This window comes from Neopelma chrysocephalum, unplaced genomic scaffold, assembly GCF_003984885.1.
Source record: "Neopelma chrysocephalum unplaced genomic scaffold, ASM398488v2 Primary Assembly neopelma1_24, whole genome shotgun sequence".
In the NCBI taxonomy this organism is placed as follows: domain Eukaryota; kingdom Metazoa; phylum Chordata; class Aves; order Passeriformes; family Pipridae; genus Neopelma; species Neopelma chrysocephalum.
In genome coordinates this window covers 46632644-46654854 of record NW_020897693.1, presented here as the reverse complement: position 1 = coordinate 46654854, position 22211 = coordinate 46632644, and the positions used below count along the sequence as shown (strand labels likewise).

General features: G+C 42.4%; 2 protein-coding genes across 9 annotated transcripts in view; one reads left to right on the top strand and one right to left on the bottom strand.

The window, feature by feature from the left end:
• Window positions 1–2034, bottom strand: part of WDR20 (WD repeat domain 20) — a 45726-nt gene extending 43692 nt beyond the window's left edge. For 7 of the 8 annotated variants that reach the window (XR_003532657.1, XR_003532659.1, XR_003532658.1 and 4 more), the window contains exon 1: window positions 1715–2034. Coding sequence is in view for 5 of the 8 variants with exons in the window: in XM_027673997.1 (XP_027529798.1) it covers window positions 1715–1963 (249 nt within the window). In the remaining 3 variants the exon portion in view is untranslated. The remainder of the gene's footprint in view (window positions 1–1714) is intronic. The other variant, XM_027673996.1, reaches the window with a different exon arrangement.
• Window positions 2035–21702: 19668 nt separating this feature from the next.
• Window positions 21703–22211, top strand: part of HSP90AA1 (heat shock protein 90 alpha family class A member 1) — an 11781-nt gene continuing 11272 nt past the window's right edge. Inside the window, exon 1 of the mRNA XM_027673989.1 lies at window positions 21703–21902. The gene's annotated coding sequence lies outside the window, so the exon portion shown is untranslated. The remainder of the gene's footprint in view (window positions 21903–22211) is intronic.

Below are 22211 nucleotides of genomic sequence, written 5' to 3'. Positions count from 1 at the left end.
CACAAACTCAAATTTCTCAGTTACTCTGTATCGCACCAGTAACTTTAAGCATCTAAAAAAAAAAATCTTCAAACACTCAGTTCAAAGCTATTTTAGTAATTTGAAATAATTATTCTATTCCCTATTTTCAATGAAGTTCCAGGCTTTAGATTTTTATTTTTCAAAAGTGTGGCAAGAGATGACTAAGAGAACTTGTAAGAATCACATGTACCATTACTAAACTACATAAAGGCCTGCTCTGTGAGTTGAGAGAATTCTGCAATTACTTTGCATGGAAAAAACAAACGTAAGATATCAGAACCCAAACATAGCAATAATTTAGGATACAAATTTTCAGAGACATTGCTCCCCACAATACCTTGTAAAGATAACAATTGCTTGTAAACAGCAAAAACTGTTTGATATGAAATAGTCCTTGTATGCTTAAAGAAACTATTGTCCAAACATTATTTGAAACATAACTGATTATTAAAATTCATAAAAGGGCGAAACTAAAATACACACACACACACTTCTCCACGTAATTATAACAGGACATATCAGATCTGTTAGGTCACAGTCAACAAATAACCACGCAGACTTTATTCTCCTGTTGGTGCTGACATTTTACACAGAGGAGGAGTGCTGGGGCACTGGCTTAGGACACAGCAGATTCAGGTATAATTCCTTGCTCATCCACCAGCTTCCTGCACAGCCTTACTCACATCTCTAGCTCCCTGTGCCCTCATCCCACTTTGAATGGTGGGCAAAGAGCAGGAACATTTCAAAGTATTCACATCATGGCAGCTGAGGCCCAAGCACACAAAATAACACCCGCCCACTTTTTGAAACATGAAATAGAAAGCTGACAATCGTTATTATCTGTGTTTACGTATATTAGGAGTGACACACGTTCACTTGGCATGACAAATTCCATACTGTTCTCTGAATCTTGTAAAATCAAGGACCTGAGGAAACAACAGCTGTTGTTATGAACAATTTGTTCATAAATATGGTGACCTGAGAGATCAAATGCATGCACTGTCCTGCATCCAATAACGACAGGTAAGGAGCCTCTCTCTCTCTCAAGTGCATCAATGGTTCTTTCGTGCAAAAGCAACTTTCTCTCTGTTAATTATCTGATATTTAAGACTCAGTTCACTGCACCACTCCCATTTAGAAACAATCCTGGGTCAGCCCACACTTCGAAGTCACAATAAAGGCCTAACACTGCAGTGAGCGCTTCAGCCATGCAGGCAAAGCTAGAGGGATCCTGGAAGCAGGGATTTGACACCATCATAATCACAACAGGCATTAGCGTGTCCAGCAAATTCTGACCTGAAGCAGCAGGTGAAGGAGGCCGAGGGAGGGAACGCCAGCCCTCATTCCCGCACGATCTCCAGCGATCACATCCCCGCACAGGGCCCGCACACAGAACTCCCGGCGGAGGCACCGTATGTGGAGCAGCCCCAGCATCGACCCCGCGCGATGCCCTCGCAACGCCCTCGGCCCAGGCCCGCGCTCCCCCTGCCCAGCCGCTCCCTGGTTCCCTGGGAGCGCGGTGGAGTCGCGGAGCCCCGGCCCCGAGGCCGCGGGGCGGGGGGACCCGGCGGGAGGGGCGGCCCGGCCTCTGCCCCCCGCCCCCGCCGCGGCCCCGCGGCTCCCGCACTCCGGCGGGCGGGCGGCGCCGAGCTCCCGCCGCTCCCCTCCCATCCCGGCGGGGCAGCCCCGGTACCTTGCGGACCCCCTTGTAGATGTAGAAGTAGAGCTCCCGGCCCACATTGAAGCAGAGCCGGTCCCCGTTGCCGCTCTGGTCGTTGACGTTGACGAAGGAGACGCGGACGGGGTTGGAGCCCTGCGAGTTGAAGGGCACGCGGTTGGGCCGGCTGTACTCCGAGTGGCTCAGCAGCTTGTACAGCCCCTCCCGGGTGGTGAACTGGGTCTTAATCTCGTTCATCTCCTTCCCTCCTCCCTCCGCCGCCATCTTGGAAAGGAGCGCTCATCCTGCCCCAGTGCCCGGATGTGCCCACACTGCGCAGCCGCCGGCGCGCGCGCGGCCCCTGCGCGCGGGGGCGGTGCGAGGGGGCGGTGCCGGCGGGGCCTGTTTACCGCGCGACTGCGCGCGCGCCAGGCCCGCGCGCCCGGGGGCGGGGAAAGGGGCGGGGGCTGGGGGCTGGGCCAGGAAGGGAGAGTCACGGGGTCCAGGAGTGGGTCAGGCTGGGAGGGACAAGAAGTGGGACACCTGGTCCAACCTTCCTGCTCAAGCAGGGTCATCCTAGAGCACACGGCGCAGGGTTGCGTCCAGATGGTTCTTGGATATCTCCCGTGAGGGAGACTCCACACCCTCTCTGGTCAACCTGTTCCAGTGCCCGATCACTGCACAGTAAAGAAGTTCTTCCTCGTGTTCAGGTGGAACTTCCTGTGCATCAGTTTCTGCCCGCTGCCTCTTGTCCTGTTGCTCAGCACCACCGAGCAGAGCCTGGCTCTGTCCTCTTGGCACTCCCCTGTTAGATATTTATACACATTGATGAGGTCCTCTCTCAGTCTCTTCTTGAGGCTGAACAGGCCCAGCTCCCTCAGCCTTTCCTTGTAAGAGAGATGCTCCAGTCCCCTCATCCTCCTCATTGCCCTCCACTGGACTCACTCCAGGAGCTCCATGTCTGGACACAGCACTCCAGATGTGGCCTCACCAGGGTCACCCAAGACGGTGGCACTGTGGGGCAGTTGTTGAGGGGGGCAGGGGAGAATGGAGTCGGCTCCATCTGGCAAGTGTGAGCATGGGCTTTGCAGGGGCTTTGCAGGCCCACAGGGGCCAGTTGCCTCAGGATGGGGTGGGGTGGTCCCCGCATGGGGTGAGGTGATCCCTGCCACCACTGGAGGTGCTGATCAGAGCTGGGAGGTGTCCATGTGTGTGTGTGCTGGGGCAGTGCCGTTTTGGGGGCAATGGCTCCCAGGTAAGAGCCCCTGATGGAGACAGTACCTCCATCCCTCCAGCTCTGCACCAGCCTCCAACCTGCTGCAGGCAGAGCCAGGCTGGGGAGTTGGCCTGAAGTGTTAACCTGAAAAACTGGTTGTCAGATAGTTCACCTCATTGTTCTGATCATCCTGCAACCATACAGCCAGCTGTGTTGCATGGTGAACCAGATCAGTGTCAGATGGGGGTGGCACAGGGTTAGAAAGGATTGGATTCACTGGGCAGGGAGTCAGGACTGTTTCTTCAGACAGCAGATTCAGCTGAAAATTTGTCTGACTACAGCCTCATGATTGACTCAAACTGATCTAACACTGATCCAACTGTAAAATAGGGCTTTGACCTGTCCTCTGTCTTCAGGAAGATATTTCCATTACCTCCCTTGCATCAGTTCTAGTAATCATACAACCATAGGGTGAGTCAGATCGACTTGAAAACTAACACACACAAAGAAATTATGGGTTCTCAGGGAAGCAAAGTGTTGATCAGCAACCAGGCTGATCCAACTCATCACAGAATTGCTAGAGCCAAAATAAGGAAGGAGTTAGGAATGTGCAAGTAGGGGAAGATACGCAGCACAGAGTTAGATCATCTTATATTAAAAATAAAAGGAAAAAATACTTTCAAGGTACAGTTTCCTGCTGTAGCTGTGTTGATCTAATGTGGCTAGTACCAAGGGCATTGCCCTGCTTTGCTCTTTCTGGACAGTGACTATCTGCTGCTTCACCAGTAGCAGTGCTCATCTGAACTCATGATGAGCCATTTCTGATGGATAAGTGGACAGAGAATTGATATCCCTGCACATGTGAAATGAATAGGGTTAAATGAAAAGCAGTGACTATGTAAGGGAGAGGACAGAAATGCACAGCAGAGCCAGAGGGAAGCAGGGCCTCCCTTTCTTTCCACTAGATCAGCTCAACTGAAGAAGTCCACTCAGGCACCAGGGGGTTAAAGGGATTTAGTTTCAAGCCAATTTATTTCAAAGAGATTTTGTTTGCAGCTAAATACTGTCTTGCTGCTGACCATCAAAATATTAGTATCAGGTAGCTCATAAAAGACATGAAACAGCCAAAGATCTCCAGAACAGAGTATGTATCTGAGTGAATATCTGAAAAAGTACAGACAATTAGACTTCCAAAAGGCCAGGTATTGAAGACTTGCTTGAAATTCTTAAGATAAAGCCAACCAATAATGACCAAAGATCTTGTCAGCTTACCAGCCAGCCCTGCCAGATGGTATTGATGACCTCCTAAAAGCACATAAAGTAGGTGAGCAGACCTGTAATTATTTTTAAAATCACCTCAGGAGAGGTTATTTCATACAGAAATTCTATGAATGTACTTCCTGAGAGAAGGTCAGAATATTTTCAGTCACCAAAGAAGAGCAAAAAGTGCAAGGATCTCTAAATAAATAATATTCAAAACAGACAAGGATGTAACAACAACAACATAATGAAAAAACCCAGAAGTGTTGCTCCAAGCAGACATACTCTCTCTGTCTTATTCATTACACACTGACAACATTGGATAGATCGCTTTGAAGAAGAAAGCAGGCAACTTGGGTAGAGGCACTGTGTGGAATGCAAATCGCACTGAAACCGCAGCAGGCCATCCATCACTGATGGAATGAGTGTGATCCAAAAAATAAACAAAGTTAACAAGTACCTGGTTATCAGCAGTACACGATGGTACAGAAAGTCAAAGAATTGTAGTGTTTAACATTTACAAGAAACATCAATAAAAGCTGCTGAGAGATTCCACATAGAATCCAAGACAAATATTCATTTGAAAAACACAGCTGCAAGTCACAAGAACACTATTGTACAGCCCCAATAACAATGCTCATCAAATGCTAGGGGAAAAAGAGATTACAGAGATAAGTCTTATGAAAAAATTCCCTGTACTACTTGTAAGTTCTTCTGTTTCAAGCTAACCAGTGATGATAGTTCTGAAATGATCCCATCAGGACACCCCTAGATGAGTTGTTTCTGTATGCACCACACAACCAATAAACTGAAGTCAGTCACAATCACTGCTCTATTGGGCCTTTACTTCTCACAAATGTTTTGGCAAATTGGAAAACAGACATGAGCAAAATTCTCTAATGTTAATAAAGTAGTGTGGAGATTGCTTTATGCAGGGCATAAATTGGTCCTGCAACTTTTCAAAATGTAATATTAATAGTGCTTTTACTGCAATCCAGTTATGAACAAAACTTTCCTATGCTTGAATTTGATTGCCATCTGTTACTTCCCAAAAAGTGTAACAAATTATATTAGTTATGCATTTGCCAGCTTTTCTGAGACAAAAAATAAAAGAGGATGGTAGTTGCGCCCATATTCCATCACACAAACAGTATCTATTCCAGTGTGCAGTGCCTACAGATTATGATGTAGGAATCAGGACACCATCTCTACACTGTCTGTCAACTGTAGTGGGTCTGCCAAGTCCTTCTGGGTCTTCTGATCCCCAGACTAATTTAGGTATTTAGTGTGTGACTGAACTAAGTGTCAAAAGAGTCAAAAGCTCTGCAATGTGTCAAATTTTAACTTTTTTAGTGTGTGTGAACTACTAACAGACAGAGGCTACAGATCTATACGTGAGACATCTGAACTAGGCAAAAGACTGGTGCTGGTGAGGAGGATGGTATGCAAGTTCCATTTGATATGGGGGGAAGAAAAACAATGGCAATGTTGAAAATAAGTATCCAAGTACTTACATAATCTTTAAAGTACATCTAACTTGCTTTCATCATGAGAAATTATTATGGCATGGTTTCATAAAACCTTATTTGCATTAAGAATCTCTTCTGAACCACTACACACATTCAACATTAAATACATGACATAATGCATTATGTATTACAAAGTGAAAGGGTGTTATCAAGGAAGTTTCTGCACTGCTAGAATACACTGCATGTTGTTTGTACTCTCATTCCTCCCCAAGAGCAAGAGCATGTGAAACATTTTGTTTTCATAGTTGGGGGTTTAATTACTGAAAAATAAATGGATATTTTTAAAAAACCAGACATTTGGATTGAAGAAGGCAAGGTAAAATAAATCTGCTTTGTAGTTGGGATTGGATTTGGACGGTGAACTCTGTTGTGTCTTTGGAAAACTTCATTTTGCTGTTTGCAATCAGCTCTCTGTAAATTGTGTCCCGAAAAGACTCCCTTACCTCCACAGCCAAGAGTGCTGTTCTTGTCAACAACAGTTATCTTGAAGCCGTAGTTGTGCTGGAAATTATATTCTCTGAAGATAAGACTGAGATAATGAATTTAATTTAAATTCTATGGAAAGCTGGAGAGATTGGTTTGATATGCCTACAAATAGCTTGTGTTTCTAAGATCTGCCACAGCATTATGGACTTCTCGCAACTCCGTAAATATGGATGACATATTATCCATCCATACAGTAGAGCTGTAATCAGCTGAGGAATGACAGACCTGTGAATAAATAAGGTCTGATGGTTGGCCAGCAGCAACGACTCAGTTTCTTACAAAACTGGAATTTCTAGACAGTGTTGCAGTGTGAGAATGTAGTGCCACAGAGAAGGCCAAGAACCCTCCTAAACTGCAGTCTGCAATAGACTCTTGCATGTAACTTAAGAAACAAAATATTCAGTAAATAAGGGTTTCAAATTTTTTTTTCCTTCCATCAGAACCAGCTATTTCACTCAGATGGTTTTCACTGGGAAGCTTGTGGTTATTGGGTTATGATAATATATGGTTATTGATGGGTGTTGCAGGTCAGCCAAGCAACCTGTATTTGGCATGAGCAACAGTTAGTTAACAGTCATCCATGCAAGAGAAGTGGCTGCCAGGGTGTGATTTAAGAGTCCCTAAGCAGAATGAAAAATAAGGAAAGCTAAGAAAGGTGTGCTCGGAAAGAATGAGGAGAGGGAAGCATTACCAGCCAAAAAAAAAAAAAGTAGTGACCAAGTTCTAAAAGGTGACCAGAATCAGGAGGCTCTGAACATTTTGCACCTAAGACAGGTATGTGCATGAATATCTTAAATTTATCCCAGGCTCCTCATTCTCCCCCAGGTCATCTACCTAGCTGATGGTGAGATCTTTCTCTGTTGCTTTGGTATAATCCTCAAAGAGGAACTGAAAACTTTTTAGCACATTCTACATTCCCTTATCATCTTTCTCACATCAGACAATACAATCTCAAAGGTTGCAGAGAGCTTCAGAACAAGAATGGCTGTCTGCTTTCTGTCCAGTCATAGGAGAAGATTCTCCGTCAGTGTCATAAGCATAATTTCATTTCCATGGCTGGAATGACTGTCTCCAAATTGTTTTAGATCAAGGATTGAAGTTTTAGATAAATGGTTGTCTAATGGGACTTTTCATGAGTTTTTCTGTAAGCTCACTGAAGCACAAGAGCTTTGGCTACAGCACAGTCTGTTCACTCAGTGCTAGTTGACTCATGGCACATTTAAAGAAATGAGAGCTTATTTCCCTGAATTATGTGCTGGCTCCATTTTGGTCATCACTATGTGCTGGCTTCATTATGGTCATATAGTCATTGATTTTCATTTGCAAGTCAAGTAGGGTGTAAGTTAAATTCACAAGTCTTTGCCATCCATCTGGTATCCAGAACTTACTCATATCTAGGAACTGGAAGGTTCTGCGTAACTGTTTAGACAAAACTTCCCAATACAGTTTTTTCCATCAAAGTGGGATAATTTTTTTAAGATAGGGGTTTTGTCATCTACAAGACAAAGAGAGGTTGGCTGAGGGGAATGGGTATTTATTGCTGTAACACACGTATTCCTATGTCATTATCATATGTACCTTATAATTTCATCACACAAATAATTTAATTCATCTTAAAAAATTATCAGCATTCAGGCTTTCAGCAGCCTGAGTGCCTTTCTAAATGGAAGTCTGACTTTCTCCATGCCTAATGAGACTTGTTCAGCTTCTCTCTACTCCCTTTCTTTTGCTGCATACGTAAAACAAGGGATTGCTAAAGAAACGTGGTTTAAAAGATTACCTGTGTAGAGAAGGCTCTTTGGTCCCTGCTTTTCTGGTTTATCTGAAACTATCATCATCATCCAGCTCATACAGTATGATGTTCTTATGTAACATGCGCTTACCAGTAATCATGTAATCAAGTATGCACATTCTGGTGACATTCCTTGCCTTCTGCCTCCATCTTTCTATGGCCAAGTGCTAGGTGTAACATGATTTATGTCATTTTCCAATAGCTGCTCTGTTAGTTGAGTTAAATGCCATCTGAAGTTTATTTGTTCACTGTCATTTCTATTTTCGTAAATCAAATATAGGGTAGATGTATATTAAATCTCCATGTATTTGCAATCCCTTTTGATAGTAAAAATGATACAATTGCTTCCTAAAGACATGATAAAATACAGGGAGCACCAGTCTGACATCTTTCACAAGCAGTTACTTTCAATTTTCCAATGCTAACTTCCCAATTCAGTGATTTGACACAGACGAGGATGTTTGACAGATGCAGTGCCATGCAGGGGTTTTCTTTTTTTTTGATCAGTTACCTAAAACTTTGCTGTGATATCCAAATATGTTCAAAGTCTGTACATGAAATTAAATCTGGGGGATGTACTTATGTGACAAGATCAATCTCTGTATCAGTGTACCAAAGGGAAAGATGTTCACATTTATAAACCAGCTGATTTTTACAACTTTAATTTGTATTTTTATTTAAATATTAAAAAAAGCATAATAACTAGGAATTTAAGTCAACATACGCCTTCAGTTTTTATGTGTGTGGTTTTATAACTGTTCCGAGTTTAAAAAAAACTTAAAATAAGCAAGCCTGATCTAACCTACAGATTTCCTGAGACAGCTATTAGTTTGTGGGATGGTAGGGAATGGCTGAACAGTTAAACATACGATACATGGAAAATTAATGTAACAAAGTGTCTATTATAAATAATGGACTCATTGTAAGGGGTTAACTCAAAAAACACAACTTTTATAAGGCTAAGACTCCTATGCCATATACACAAATGTATATTGCTCTCTCTACCCATCTCAGTATTTTTTTTCAGTATGACTCCTATAGAGAATATTTATATTTGCTGTATTAGCCCCATCTGGTGAATTCTAACAGCATTGCAAACTGAACAGACTTGATGCTGCACTCTCATATCCCAGCACTTAGATGGTGGTAGTGCAGTCACAGAGACCCCTATTCCTCCCTTTGCCCACTGCACCAACATCACAAGCACTAAGGAGGGATCCTCATTAGCGTATTGTTAGCATACTTCCTAAGCTTCTCTGTGGATTTAATGGATTAATCTGACAAGTCAGGGTCCTACTCTCTTCATTGGCATTCAGAAACATGAACAGTCCATCAGCACACTTTAGTCACCCCCCATTAACAAATGGAGATATCTTCCATTTCTGCTCCTTGTGCTGTTTGAGCTGAAAGTGTGGTGGGGTGGTGGAATCAGCTGCTCTTATAGAAAGTATACCTTTAAGATTCTGAGAAAGGCTGTGGTCCACTTGCTGTGATTGCAAAGGATGCAATTACAGACCCATCAATTAGTTCATTTCAGAGCAGCTGTTAGTGGACACAGTAATGGGCAACCTGCTCCAGGTGGCCCTGCTTGAACAGAGTGGGATGAGATGACCTCCAGAGGCTCCTTCCAACCCCAAACACTCCGTGATTCTGTAAGTTTACCCATAAGATTATAATTTACATTTGTGCCATGTCAATATAAACACTATTTTGAGTAGGTAGCATTTATTTACCTTCTGTAAGAATAAATTATTATAAAAGCCCTTTTGAAAGGCAGGATCAGAATCACAGTTCCTAAATGAGAAATGAGGTGGCTGCTTGCCTCTAATACATGGGTTAGCAAACCCAGTCAGCTTTTGATACATGGTGTGTCAGAATAAGACACTCTCGGTGACTGTCTTGACTTGCTCCATTCCTAAGGAATCTTGTTCAGTTTCTCTCTACTCTCCTTCTCCTGCTGCATGTCTAAACCAAGTGATGGAATGATTTTATTTTTAAAAAAGTGTGATTTGAAGGTTAGCAACATAAATTCTGCAGAAAGATGAGTGATGACTGATTCTTTACTGCCAGACTTAGCTGATGAAGATTAGTTGCTCTTCTAATGTAAGCTGAAATGTGGCTACAGTATGTTTCTTTCCATCACTTTTGTTTGGAAAATTCAAACATAATCTCATCATAGTCTTTCTAGTCAGTTTAAATTATAATTTATTCTGTTTCTTGTCTTCTTTCCTTCCCACAGCTGTGACAGGAGAGAATTGTGGGCAAAAAAACCCAGCTAGTAACCAGACACAAGAGTTGTGGTCTTTATTCAAAAGGGGTGAATAAAGGGGGGCCGTTTAAGCATAACTTAAATAGGAACATGAAATAGAAGCCTATCTTAAATAGAAAATCTACATCTTTAAGTGGCTTCAGACTTGGTTTCTGTTAAATGATCAACTGGAGAGACTTTACACTATAACGTCCCTTCAATAAAATGTTTTTCCTTGCAGTATTGTTCCAACTTGAAGGGATTATAAACAAATCTATATTAATATCATCATTATACCAACATCACTCATTCCCCCAGAGAAATTGCAAGTTTATTTTTAAAATTACAGAGTTACATCAGAGTATTCCTGTACAAGTAGTGTTTCAGTTGAAGGAGAGTGAAAATCTCCAGTCTTTGCTATTTTGGCATAACTGCAAAATTTAATCTCTGGGATGTCTCAGAATGTACATGAGACATTAATTTGTGATAATAAATCAGATCTTGTGATGACTTTTCTTGCTTTATAATGCAATCTAGCATGAATACATTAAAGATCAACTGATTTTCTCTTGATTAAACTATTCATCTTGCGTTATCTTCATCTTAATGCAAGAAATCAGAGAGAAGTGAAAATCTAAAATATATACTGGAGTCTTAAGGATACATGTGAAATAATAATTATATTTCTCTGTCCTATGCTCTCAAGACAAATTATTGTTATTTTTTCACTCAGTTTAAAAATATATATGCCACGGTCAAGTGTATGTGTGGGTATACATGCAGTGAGGTTTCAGCATTTATGTATCCTTACTGAGTCTGTGCAAACTGAAGGTCAGCCCATGGGTGAAGAGGAGAAGACTCTTGCCTTCCAGGCTGAAATAGTTGCTCATCACTTTCTATTCCAGCAAGAAAAACTTTCTGAGGAGGGCAGTTAGCAAATAATTGGTTGCAAGTAATTTGGCTATTAATGTGACTCAGCCGGTAAAACACTGCCTAGGTTTTTAAGCATACACTGAGAATGCCCAAGCCTCCTGTTGTGATGTCTGGGCAGAATCAAACTTGAGTGGTGACTGATCCAAACAAGCTGGATTCTGGGAATGACTGACCTGGCAAGCACAACTGCACTCTGCACATCATGGATTAAAGTACAGGATGACCAAAGCTGATCCCATGATTACTGTGAGGTCCAGCAGTGGAGCTTCTCTAGAAATACTGCTCATGCTGGTGTCTCTGGGATTGGTCAGTTTGGGGTCAGCTTCTTCTCTGCCTCTGTGGTTGCAAATGTGACCATGGTCACAAAGCAGAGATGGGCAGTCTGAATATCACCTTCATTCCAGGCTCTCTTGCTGTCACTGATAACAATAAATGCTCCTGAATGGAATTCTCTGTTCTCTATCTCGTGGCTGCCTGGAGTCAAGTGAACATGCTGCAGAACAGGGTGGGAGTACAGGTGCACACTCTGATGTATCTCTACCTTTGGCAGCAAATTTGCCTGGCTGAGTAGTAACCATTGACTGAACTCTGTGTAGCAGAGAATGAATGTGTACCACACAATACAGCACCCCTGCTGCCTTTCGGTTTTAGTATGTGTAACATTCAAAGAAAAAGGTCAAACTTGACGAATTTCTGCATTATAAGCTCCCTCTTGCAGTTCATAAGTTGTACCGCTGTGCTTCATGAGGGTTTTGAAAGTTGGGGAAAATACACATTGAAATGGTACAATTGCTGTAGTTGTTGCATTTGTTGGAGCACAGAATAGGTATTAAATACCAGTTCAGCATTATCAGGTAGTCAGCAATGATTAAGAATTTCATATTACAATTATATTCAGTCTTAATTTCAGAAAAAGCTTGCTATTCAGCCATTTGTGCTGTCACTAAAACTCACGTATTTCATTCATGGGGAACCCATGACTAGAACAAAGATTATCCTAAACCTGAAGGAAGACCAAAGAGAATATTTGGAAGAAAGGCAAATCAAAGGAATTGTGAAGCAGCATTCTCAATTCATCAGCTATCCAATCACGCTCTTTGTAAGTGCCTTGTTTGAGATGCTAATAGTACATGCTTTGAAACACTAGTTGCATACCTAATGTCCTTGCATCATTCCCAGATGCTACTAGTACAACATTAACTAAGCTGTGTTTGTAGTGTCAGCATTAACACTTACAAGAAGGACTCTACATTATGTTGGGTGATAATTTCTTGGTTTGCTTTCCTAATGAGCTCTTTAAGACTGACTATTGCCGAAGTACGACAGAGTTACACCATGTATCAGTTGAATTGAGATGCTGAGCTTCTCATTCACCAACCCAGAGGATGTCTTATAAAGATAACATTTATCTTCAGTGAATATAATAAGACACAGTTCAAGCTTTTGTTAAAATATGGATTAATTGACAATGACAATACATGTTTGTACCTGAAGATCTTAATTATGCAGGTGAAGCAATAAACTCTGATTATGCATTTTATACTGATATATGCTGAAGTTGTGTGTTTGGGCCAAAGAAATCTCCTGACATATTTAGATATGCTTCTGAAAGAGGTCTGGTTGGCAGTGACTAATTAGCAATTCTGGCTTTTAAGCCAGAATTATTATGGCTCTGGTTCCAACAGTGAGAACAGATGAGCAGAAGGCAATTTAGAAAGGTATTTCCAATGCCAGGTGCATCAGTATTATTTCATGAATTAATTCTAGGCAACTGCAAAGCAGAGCTGGGAATACTTCTCATACAATCTGTAATCATGTTTATTCTTACAAAAGCAGTGACATGCAGTAAAGTTCATCAAGATGGAAATAACATGCAAATTAAATACTATAATAGGAATGTGAACACGGAGGTTTCTAGAGAAAAGAATGGGCCACTGTAATTTTCTGTCTTGGACAACTAAGGAGAAGGAAGCCAAACCATCATGTATATTTTTGGTATAAATTTAGAACTGTATTTCTGTGAGATGAAAAAACTTGAACAGTTCTACAGAACCACAGGTAAAAGAGATACTTCATTTTGGACCAATGGTCTGAGGAGACACAATTTTAGGTAAATCATTAGGAAGAGCAGCTATACCATGAGGAAGAAAAGCTGAAAAATCTCTCCTTTTACAATCACAGTCCATAATGCCCGTTCCTTCAATTTAGCTTTGTAGATGTACTGTGAAGGACAACAAAAACAAGACATAGAAAATGCATTCTGTTATAATTTTTTCATAGTTTTATTTTATAATAAAGAACTTTACCAGTTAGAGTGAACTTGCTGCTTTTATTTTAAACACTAGACATTTAAAAAGTAACTTGAATTTGACAAAATAAAAGTACTTTCACTCTTCCAGACATATCCAATCCAAATGAAGCAGGGATGAAGAAATCCTAGGCTGTCAGCATCTGAAACAGTTTTAAGTTTGTCAATCACGAGAGTCATTGCAACTCCCACAGAGCTGAAAGAGCCATTCTGGAGGGGTTTTCTTCCTTCTTTTGTTTTGTCAACAACGAGGGGAAAAAAGGCAGAGATGTCTCCTGGCAAGTATTAACCAGCACCCTTCTGGTGAAGAAGTAACCTGGTGACTTCTAGTAACTGTAATCTGTCCTACTTTCACAGTGTAGAGCAGCTGCATTATACTGACCTGCATATTAACTGGCTAAGAATACCCTCGGCTCAGCTGACTGCAAAGCAGGATTCAGGATAAAGAGCCGAGTTACATCACAAGATTTGCCTCAGTATGGCAGGAAGCATCTCCTTGAAAGAGATGAAAACCGACTTTCCCTCTAATTCACTATGCCTGGTTCTTGTAGCCCACAGATAAATTTGTATATGATTTATCAAGTACTTATGGAGCTCTTGACAAAATTTCTCAAAGTACCTACTCACAGTCAGCTTTAATCAGAACATCTTATTGCTACTATTCTTTTTTTTTCCAATGTTCTTTTGTGGAGAGGAAGCTCGGATTCAGAGTTCTCCTGTTTCTTCACAAGAAATAAATCTTTTTTATCTGTCTGACACAGCAAGAAAATAACATTAAACTGTGCCTAAGCAGAGTGTTCATCATGGATAGCTGTGAAGCCTTAATCTGTGATTATCTGAAACCACTCCATAATTTTAGTACCTTGTCTATTTCCTTAACAATATCTCACTAATAAAATGAAAGTACTGTCTGAAATATATCTATCGACTGTGTACTAAAGAGCCTACTGAGAACATATGGACAGATTTAAATTAATTTCTTGACTTTTTCTTACAACTATAGAGTGCTAAAGTAGAGGATCATATCCTGTGTTGAAATACTGGGAAGAATCAGCTTTGTGGACATGTATTTTAAATGCTCACAATCTCCCTTCCTGAAAAATGTGAAGCCTAAGCTTGCTGATTTTTTAAATTTCTGTGACTTCTAAAACCTTTATTGAAGCATACTTCATGATGAAATTTGAACTTCTAGGAGTGTAGCAGGCTCATAGTATAGTCCAGTGATGTTTCACCCCATAGCTCAACAATTGCCACACAAATCTGTAATAATGAGGAAGGTCCAAGGACAAGGCAAAAGTCAGGTCTGCAAGGCAAGGCTGGGATCAGCAAAGTACAAGGCTGAACCCAGGCACAGCTAGAGCACAGCTCAGGAAGGATCAAAGCCAAGGGCCAAGGCTGCCATGCAGCTCCTAAGATAAGATGGGAAACCCTCGGCCAAGGCTTCTTACAGACCTTCCTCTCACAGCTCCTTTCATGCTGGTCAGATCCAAGGTAACCTGGCTGTGTGATACCACAGCTACTTTTGAGCTATAATTCAAACTTAATAATTAACTAAAAGTCCTCACAGCAAATTCTTTCTAGAATCAGGTTTATCAGATTAGCACCAATTTAAGCAGTTGTTCTGCAAGATTCTTCGATTCTTCCCATTTCTGTGCCCTCTTAGAAGTGAATGGTTGAGGTTATTGCATGCTCAGTATCCTCAATAAAAATGTGCAATTGTTTTTTTTTTAACCTAGTTCACCCTGATTCCAGCTATCACTACTTAGTAAACCTACTTTCTCAACTCTTTACACAACCAAAATTCCATTCACAACTAAATCTGAAAGTGTAAGTGATCTCCACGTAAGATTGCTCTCAGTCTTTCCCTAAAGCCTCTGATACCTAAGGTAAACCTTTGTATGAAGGGGGTTTTTTTCTCTTTGCTTCTAGGAGCTGTGCTTATTAAGAAGTAGATGGAAGTGTTCCTGAAGTATGAAGGCCTTTCCAACAGTTTTTCTTCTTGCTTTTTCAGAATTCACTAGAGCAATTTGATCCCAAAGATAATTTATCCATATTAAATAATATATTGTTTATATAAAATCTTTATCCAAAAATATGTAATCTTTCTGCTTACCTGCTTAAAATCCAGGACTAGAACTTACTATCTGTCTGTCTATTTAAATAAACTCAAAAATTCTTTTCCTACTATCAACTTTACTGTCACGTCCCAAGTATCTAACTCCACTCTGAAATGGCATGTGTTCAGAAATTTGAAAAATAAATACTGTTGCATCAAGAATGTTAGTGAAGTACAGAATACATGCTTTGTGACATAATATATATGTATATATTATGTATATAGCTATATACAGTATATAGCTTCCTAGTTTTAATTAATTTAGATTTAAGATTTTAGAGTCTTCAGTTCTACTGTTCAGAAGGTGGCTTGAAGGATAGTTTTGTCACCAAATCTACCGCGCACACAAAGTAAGGTGTGTAAGTGCCCCATACATACCCACACCTGCTAGTAAATATGCAACAGCGTTTAGCTGTTACATGTTCTAATCCCCCAACCCTTACTCATACTGAATCCAACTCCTAGAACTTGAATATATACAGGGAAAAAAGTATCAGGTTTATTTCCACGTTTGTTGATGCAGAAGCTCTATTAAGTTATTTTTCTAATGATGTAACTTCACCATCACCATCATTTTTTAACATCTTTGTGGGAAGTCTAGGATTTTATTTGTCTGGGGACTTTTTAGTTAAACTTTCTGCTCTCTGGAAGGGCTTTTTCTCCAAGCTTCTTGTCCTTTTGAATTAGGATCTATTGAAACTTATGCCTATGAATAGAACAAAGCTCTTAACTACAGATAATAAAAGTTACAGCTGCCACCATACCTCTTGTCCTCCCTCCAGAGCTAACATTTTTATGTAACTGCTCCTGATTTAGGAAAGATTCCTGATTTAAGGGCGGTTTTGATGGGCGTGTCTCATTCTCCAAACCAAGTAACTGTGTGTCCTGGTTTTTAGGTCCCATGCTAGACAGAGACCACACCTTTCAGCAAACAGGTAGTGCAATCATCTTGCAATGCTCTTAAAACAAAGAGCAGAACTAGATACTGAAAGAAACACTTTTAACTCGGTGGAGGACAAAGTGTCTTGTGTTGCTAAGTTTGCATAGGTATAACGCTTGCTTTGTACACATAATTTCAGCTAAGAAGTGCGTAATTATGCATTTCTTCTGGGGAAGTGTAAAACATGATATAAGGCCTAAACCATAAAGAAAATGTCCCTTGTTCCAGTCACAAGGGAATATTAAGATAGGACCAATTTAAAATATCAAACTGTAGTTTTCATAAACTTAACCTAACCTATTAATTTTTTGACAAACACCATATGAAGTAATTTATGATAAAATTAAACAATTATTCTGTGGCCTTGTTAATGTTCCATGAATCCAGGCCTTTCCATGCTCATTCTCTCAGCTTTCCTATGCAGCTGATAATTATAATATAAATTATAACTGGCATTTGTTAGTAGTGGAATTGTGGACTTCTGCTACAACAAATATATTCTTATTCAACAGCTTAAGCCCCTTTAAAATTCCTTCTGAGAGCAACAACTCTGACAGTTTTCACAGTCCCTGACACATACTTCAAGAACCATAGACTTTTAGAAAAAAAGAGCGTTTACATACTGCCCTGGGTCCCATGCAATTATTGCTGCCACCTGCAGTTGTACAGTACAACTACATTGTATGAGACCGATTTTCGTCTCTGCTTCTTAAGTAGCTTTTTCACAGCAAAAATATTTCTTCCAAGTGTCTTCTGATCCTCTTTCTAGTGTGAATAACCTTTTTTTTGTGACCTACAGATCTTATGATCGCTTTAGCTTCCAGCAAGGCATGAGAAAGTACGAAGGAGGACAGCCTGGGAAACAGTTCTAAGCAAGCATGAAGCTTTGCTCAGCCAGAGATCCCTTGCCAGCTTTACATGTCATTATGATAACACAGATTTTACATGCATAATTCCATGTGTTAAATCAAACTAGACATATATTACCACATCTCTACTTATGTCAGTCCTCTGAAATCTACTGTTTAGGTAATTTCAGTCGCTGCTGTTTTGTTTTCCTTAAGTGAAACCTGAAGCACTGAGATAACATGACAAAACTCTGTCAGAACTCAAACAAAACTAATTTTAAAACAGTATTATAACAGCATTAAGACTACAACTCCAAACACTCAAAAGTTAGCTCAATGCTGGAATTAGAATTCTCTATGCAAATGTTTTTTAATTTCTTTGTGGCTTATAAAAAAAATCTTATTCAGCAACACAGAAGAAGCTTTGATAGACTCAAGAATAAAACCCAGTTGAATAGAACCCACTTTTCCTGGGTGTTATTTCAATACTTTGAACATTAAATAACTTTCTTCGAGCAACTTTCACTTTGTTCTTTTTAAATTGTATAAGTTTAACATAGCAAGGAGTTTTACAAAATTGTGTAATTAAAGATTCTATTAAGATGCAAATGTATATGGAGAACCAGTATGGGACTAATCCTTAAGAAATCAGCAAATGCTGGAGGCTACACGGTAGGGAATGTCCTTTTAGTGAGTTGGGGTCAGCTGTCCCAGCTGTGTCCCCTCACAGCTCCCTGTGCCCCCCAGTCCTCCCCACTGGTGGGGCCCGTGTGAGGAACAGAAAAGGCCTTGACAATGTGCAAACACTGCCCAGCCATAACCAAAACATCTCTGTATTATCAACCCTGTGCTCAGCACAAATCCAAAATATAACTCCATACTGGCTACTGTGAAGAAAATTAACTCTACCCCAATGAAAACCAGCAGAATCTCTTGGCTGAAAAATTGAACCATCTTGCTCAGATTTTCCCTCAAAATTAACGCAAACCAAGTTTGGAACCACTTTTTTTTTTTTTTTTTCTAAAAGTGAAGCAATACAAAACTGGGATCAGTTAAAATAAGGTAACCATAGGAACAAAGTCTCTATCTTCGCTAGCCCTCACTGCATAACAGAACAAAAAGAATATAGGATATTCACAAGTCATGAAGAAAATATTTGTTTTACACAGGCACAGAGGAACTTGGATTAAGCAGAGCTGGGAAAACTTAGATGGTTTGGTATGAGATTACATTCTCCCAGTGCACTTGTCAAACAACTTTGACAAAAGAAATCAGTCTGCTTTTGAAAGCTGAATAATACAACCACAAAAGAGAAAACAGAATGATGTGACTGCTAGATTAGACAGTATAAAGGCACATGATCCTGCAGACATATGCAAAACCTTCCATAGGTTCTTTACATGCTTGAAATGACATATATCCCTAAGTCTGAATCACTGGACCCACATTAAGCAAGAGATTAGAAAAGAAAATATTTTCTTAAACGTCTTAAATATTTTTATAAAAGTGGCACCCTTAAAATTCTGGACACCTCAAAAGGAGAGCACACAAGTAAATTTGACAGGATATTACTGGCAAAAATGCTCGGACAGATATTGATATATTGTAATAATTTAGCAGTTCTCTGAAATACAGAAATTATTTTGATCCAAATAAATGTTAGAAAGCATTTCAGTCAATGAAATCTCAATGTAAGAGGGTTTCAGCCTAAAAGGCACACCCTATAGAATTTATACTGTACCAGGACTATTTTTAATCTAAGAAAAACATGAAAGTTACATCATTATGCTTGGGTGTAACTGCCATACTTTATTAGGATAGTGGTAAAGAGCCATTAAGCTGCTTTATGGAAGCAGACAACCAAAGCAGCTGTCAGATCACTGAAATCACAGTCACTGTGCAAAGAAAGGAACATGTCATACTCAAGAAAGCATTTTGGTGCACATTATTTTGTACAAGCAGGATGTGTTTGAGAGAAAGGGAAAGAAATGCATTGAGAAGCACCTCAAAATCAAACTCGAAGAAAATACAGAAAAAGACCAGTAAGTACCAAAAAGGTGACCCAGACATAAGTGTAGAACTTTCCAGGCTGTGTTGGCTGAAATCCAGGTTTTTCAGTGGCTTAGAACTGCGAGCAAATAACCTCACCCTTACAGTTTGATTTCTCCTGTGGGCTGGCAGCAGCTCATCTATACACTCTTTTATGTTCTTGTTGACACCACAATTAATTTTTCCTTCTAATTAAAATAACCTGCAGGATCCTGTATTTTGGCCAACTGCTTGGATCAGAGCTGGAGCACCAGGATTTAGAAGGGCAGAGTCCTATAAGTCATTGCAGATACTGATCCAAACACTGCAGAAACTGCAACAAAACAAGCTGTAATTTCAATTCCTTGCCATGTCCTACATGATGCTTTACACCTGTACTTAATGTATCTTCTTGTCAGATTATGAGGAGTACTGAAAACTCCCTGAAAACATAATGCTGCCACAAAATCAAGCCTGTAGGCCTCAATTCAATCAGATTTGCTTGTCTGGGTCAAACTGCAGAATAACGGATGCAAAGAATATTAAATTCAGCATGAGGATCCTTGATTAAAAGCATTAATGGATCCAAGTATTGTAATACCAAATTCATGCTAGCCAGTGTATTTCAGGATGCTTAACTAGGGGAAAGGCAGGTTAGGTGTATTAAACTTCAATTCCCAAAAGTCAGACAGATGTTGGAACTAGAAAGAAGTCTTGGTATGTCCAAGAGCCAACAGAAAATGCCAAGAAGTTGCACATGGGATGAATTTTTGCTACAGAAACATCCTTTTTATTCCTTAAATAAATAGCTATTCTCTAGAGCAGGAGATTGTCTAGATTCAGGCTTACATCATTGTACAGTTTTAACATGCAGCTTCGCTTGGTATTTATATCCTGAAAAGTGGATCAGCTCCAAGAAGAAAGTTTTAGAAGCCTGGTCTGGAACACATGGGATGCAGATCATTCTCCTGAGACATGGAAGACCTGCATTTAACTGCCTGCTCTCAATCAGGTCATTCAGGATATAAAAATACCCACCCTGCTAAATGCTGCAATCACAGAGCACTGGGTATAATGAGACGGGTACATATCAAAGCCTTTATGCAGGATGTGTAAATGTATGTACAAAAGTGTCTCTTGCGGTGTCCTTTGAACATCAGCCGAGATTTCCCAGATGAGATGGCAAATGCCACGTTAAGGCTGAGAAGCCCAGCGGATTTCAGGCTGTTACAAACCCAACAGCAGAGGCATCCGCCTCGTGTCTACTATTAGCACTTAAATCCTTAAGTAACTGCATAGCTATGTAGGTCTGCTGAGCCGCTTGGATTCGATCCCTTGGCTCTTTCCACCCTGCACAAAGCGCACAGAGCGAGATGCACGGTTCTGTTAGGCTCGCACGCTGATACCTGCGGCGTGAGAACCGGGGGTTGTTTTCCCTGAGCAGGCGAAACGCGTTACCACAGCATCGCTGAGCCGTGATTCACCCGGCTACGCCCGGCAGGATCCTGCCCGGCCAGCCGGACCGGGCGCGCCGTGCCGCCCTCCCGCAGCTCCCCGGCCCGCCCGAGGGCACCGAGCCACCTGCGCTCCCGCACACCCGAACGGCTGCACAGCCGGACACCCGCACACCCGAACGGCTGCACTTCAGCACTCCCGCACACCTGCACAGCTGAACACCTGCACAGATGCACTCCCGCACACCTGAACACCTGAAGAGATGCACTCCCGCACACCTGAACACCTGAACAGATGCACTCCCGCACACCTGAACAGCTGCACAGCCACGCACCTGCACTGCCACACACCTGCACTGCCACACACCCGCACACCCGCACACCCGCACACCCGCACACCCGCACACCCACACACCACACACCGCGGCGGACACGGGGGTTCAAAGACAGGGGGCGGCTGCCGCCCCGCACCCCGTCCTGTGCCGTTCTCCTGGCTGGGGAAGGGGGAACCCCGACTTTTCCAGGCCCTTCCCCGCTGCTCCCCGGGGGCGGGGGGAGGATGGAGGAAGATGAAGGAGGATTGGGATGCGGTGGAGGGGGGGGAGCGGCCCCCACCCCGCCCCCTTCTAGGACGTTCGGACCGGCGCGCGGCAGCGGGTGACGTCACCCGCCGCTCACGCAGCCGCCCGAGGCCCCGCCCCCCCACTGCCCGACAGAGCCAATCGCTGCGGGCGAAGCGGCTCGGGGGTGAGCGCGCACTAGCTCGCGCCCATTCCGGCGCCGGCCCCGCGGCGCCTGTCGCGGAAGGCCGCGATTGGCTGCGCGCGGCGCGGCCCCGCCCCTCAGGCGGCAGGCCCCGCCCCCCCGCCACGAGCCCCCCGCCCCGCACCGCCCCGCGCCCCCCCGCGCCCGCGGTGAAGGTTCCCGATGGTTCTGGAAGGAGGCGGGTCCCGCCGTATATAAATGGGGCGGGCGGCGGGGAGCGCGCACTAGCGAGCGCACAGCGGAGAGCGAGAGTTGTGTTACAGCACCAGTCGGGACAGCAGCGCCCCTTCCCCCTGCCAAGGTGAGCGGCGGAGGCGGCGGCCGGCGCTGCGCCAGGGATGGATCGGCGCAAAGGGAGCGTTTTCCTACCGAATCCTGGGAGTTGGGGGGTGCAGGGCTGGGGTTGCTTGGGAGGGTGGAGGTGGGGAGCTGCGGGAGCCGCGTGGTGCAGGACGCGTTGCCCTCTGTGGCCCGTTAGATCCCGGGAAAGGTGGGGGTTTCGGAGGGTGCTGGGGCTTCAGGTCTGGGTATGGCTGAAAGGGAGGTCGGTGCTGATGGTTCCGAATATACTTTATTAAATTCGTATTTTTTCTGTTTCTGAAGTAAGGCG